At 53.8% G+C, this 1,628-nt stretch overlaps 1 protein-coding gene across 1 annotated transcript in view; it reads left to right on the plus strand.

The window, feature by feature from the left end:
* LOC111649301 (uncharacterized) overlaps window positions 1–1,622 on the plus strand; it is a gene marked incomplete at its 3' end in the record, with an annotated part of 3,613 nt that extends 1,991 nt beyond the window's left edge. The window contains exons 2-7 of the mRNA XM_023399081.2: window positions 7–79; window positions 178–271; window positions 379–466; window positions 604–940; window positions 1,040–1,133; window positions 1,526–1,622. Coding sequence (XP_023254849.2) covers window positions 7–79; window positions 178–271; window positions 379–466; window positions 604–940; window positions 1,040–1,133; window positions 1,526–1,622 — 783 coding nt within the window. The remainder of the gene's footprint in view (window positions 1–6; window positions 80–177; window positions 272–378; window positions 467–603; window positions 941–1,039; window positions 1,134–1,525) is intronic.
* Window positions 1,623–1,628: the final 6 nt, after the last annotated feature.

Consider the following 1,628-nt stretch of genomic DNA (forward strand, 5'->3'; position numbering starts at 1 on the left):
CTACAGACCCTCTCCCCCATGATCACGATGGAGTCAGGCCTCAACCCGCTGCCACAGTTCCCAGAAAACTCCTATAAAAGTAAGTAATGGTGCGGTGTGTTTATACCTGTAGGCCGCCATGTACAGGTGAGCTGCTGACCTGCCAGTGTTGGTGACCTTTGACCCCTGCATCTGCAGTGACGGAGGAGGATGTGAAGAGGCTGATTGAGTTCAGGGCGTCCAACGAGGCTCTGTTCACCGGGAAAAGAAACTCTGCCAAGATCGCGTGGAGGTATGAGCTAGACCTCCCCCCTCTGAGACTTCATACCTGTGCAGGTACCTGTGCGAGTGAGGTTCCCTCTCAGCTCACCTGCTCTGATTCTCCTCCGTCTCCCTCAGCACCATCCTGAAAGGTCTGGGCCTGGAGGGGAAGCTGACAGCCGACCAGATCGCCAAGAAATGGGACAACCTGCGGACGAAGTACAAGGTAAGGTGTGACGCAGAGAGGCCACGCCCACAGGAAGTCACCTGGTTTAAAAAAACGGTGAAACCGATCACTGTTCTCCACCAGGAGACGTTCTCCGTGTTCCTTCAGGGTTCTGTAATCCTCGTTGTGTTCTCCAGGACCTGAAGCAGCCCTACCAGGGTCAGGACAACATCGGGGGCGTGGTGGAGTCGTGGCCCTGGTTCCACATCATGGATGAAGCCATGCAGGGTCGCCTCTACAACAGCAACCTGGTGCTGAGCCCGGAGAACGCCGCCAACACCGGTCACCGCGGCAACAGCCAACCCAACCAGAACCAGGAGAACACCGACATCCTGGAGTTCCTCATCAAGACGGAGATGGAGGACACGGTGGCGGCAGAGGCGGCGGAGGACGATGGGACGGTCCACACAGAGGCTCCTCCCACCGAGGGCGTGCCCATGGGCTGGAGGAGGATGACGGAGTGCTCCTATAAGAGTGGGTGGAGTTTAGCAACGACATCATCGCTGTGTGTTTCACAGTCGTGTTGTTGATGTTCTCTGCATCTGACCTCGAACCTGTTGTTCTCGTCGACAGTGACGGAGCCGGAGACGGAGCGGATGATCAAACTTCGAGCCGCCAACGAAGCGCTCTTCACCGGCAGGAAACATTCAGCCAAACCGGCCTGGAGGTGAGTCCCACACCTGGTCCAGTTAAGTTCTTCTTTAATACAGAGTCAGATTAGAAACTAAATGTTGATTCAATCTGTGTCAGACTCACTGAAATAACAGATGGAGATACGACTTGTTTTTAAGTCTCACATATCTGAAGTTCACAAGCTTAAATTATTGATGTGATGTTGAGGAAGTTTCCCGGGAGCCGGAGAACGGCTCAGCTGAAGGTTTCTACTCTCAGCTCTGACCCCGAGGAGTGGTAGTGGATCAGCTGTGACGCCACATCTTCAAGACAAACCTTCTTTTCTACAAATGTATTTTGAAGAGAAGATGTTTCTGTGTTTGAATCATGTCCCTGTTCGTGGGGGGGGGGTCAGTGTGTGACTCCGCTGCTCTTCACGTGTTGCAGAGCCATTCTGTATGAACTGGGTCTTCAGGGGAAGCTGACCACGGATCAGTTGGCCAAGAAGTGGGACAACCTGAAGAGGAGATACAAGGTAGGTGCAGCTCCA

The sequence above is a fragment of the Seriola lalandi genome, unplaced genomic scaffold (genome assembly GCF_002814215.2).
Source record: "Seriola lalandi dorsalis isolate HSWRI2012SDOR001 ecotype SW California unplaced genomic scaffold, Sedor1 jcf7180002050327, whole genome shotgun sequence".
Lineage (NCBI taxonomy): Eukaryota > Metazoa > Chordata > Actinopteri > Carangiformes > Carangidae > Seriola > Seriola lalandi.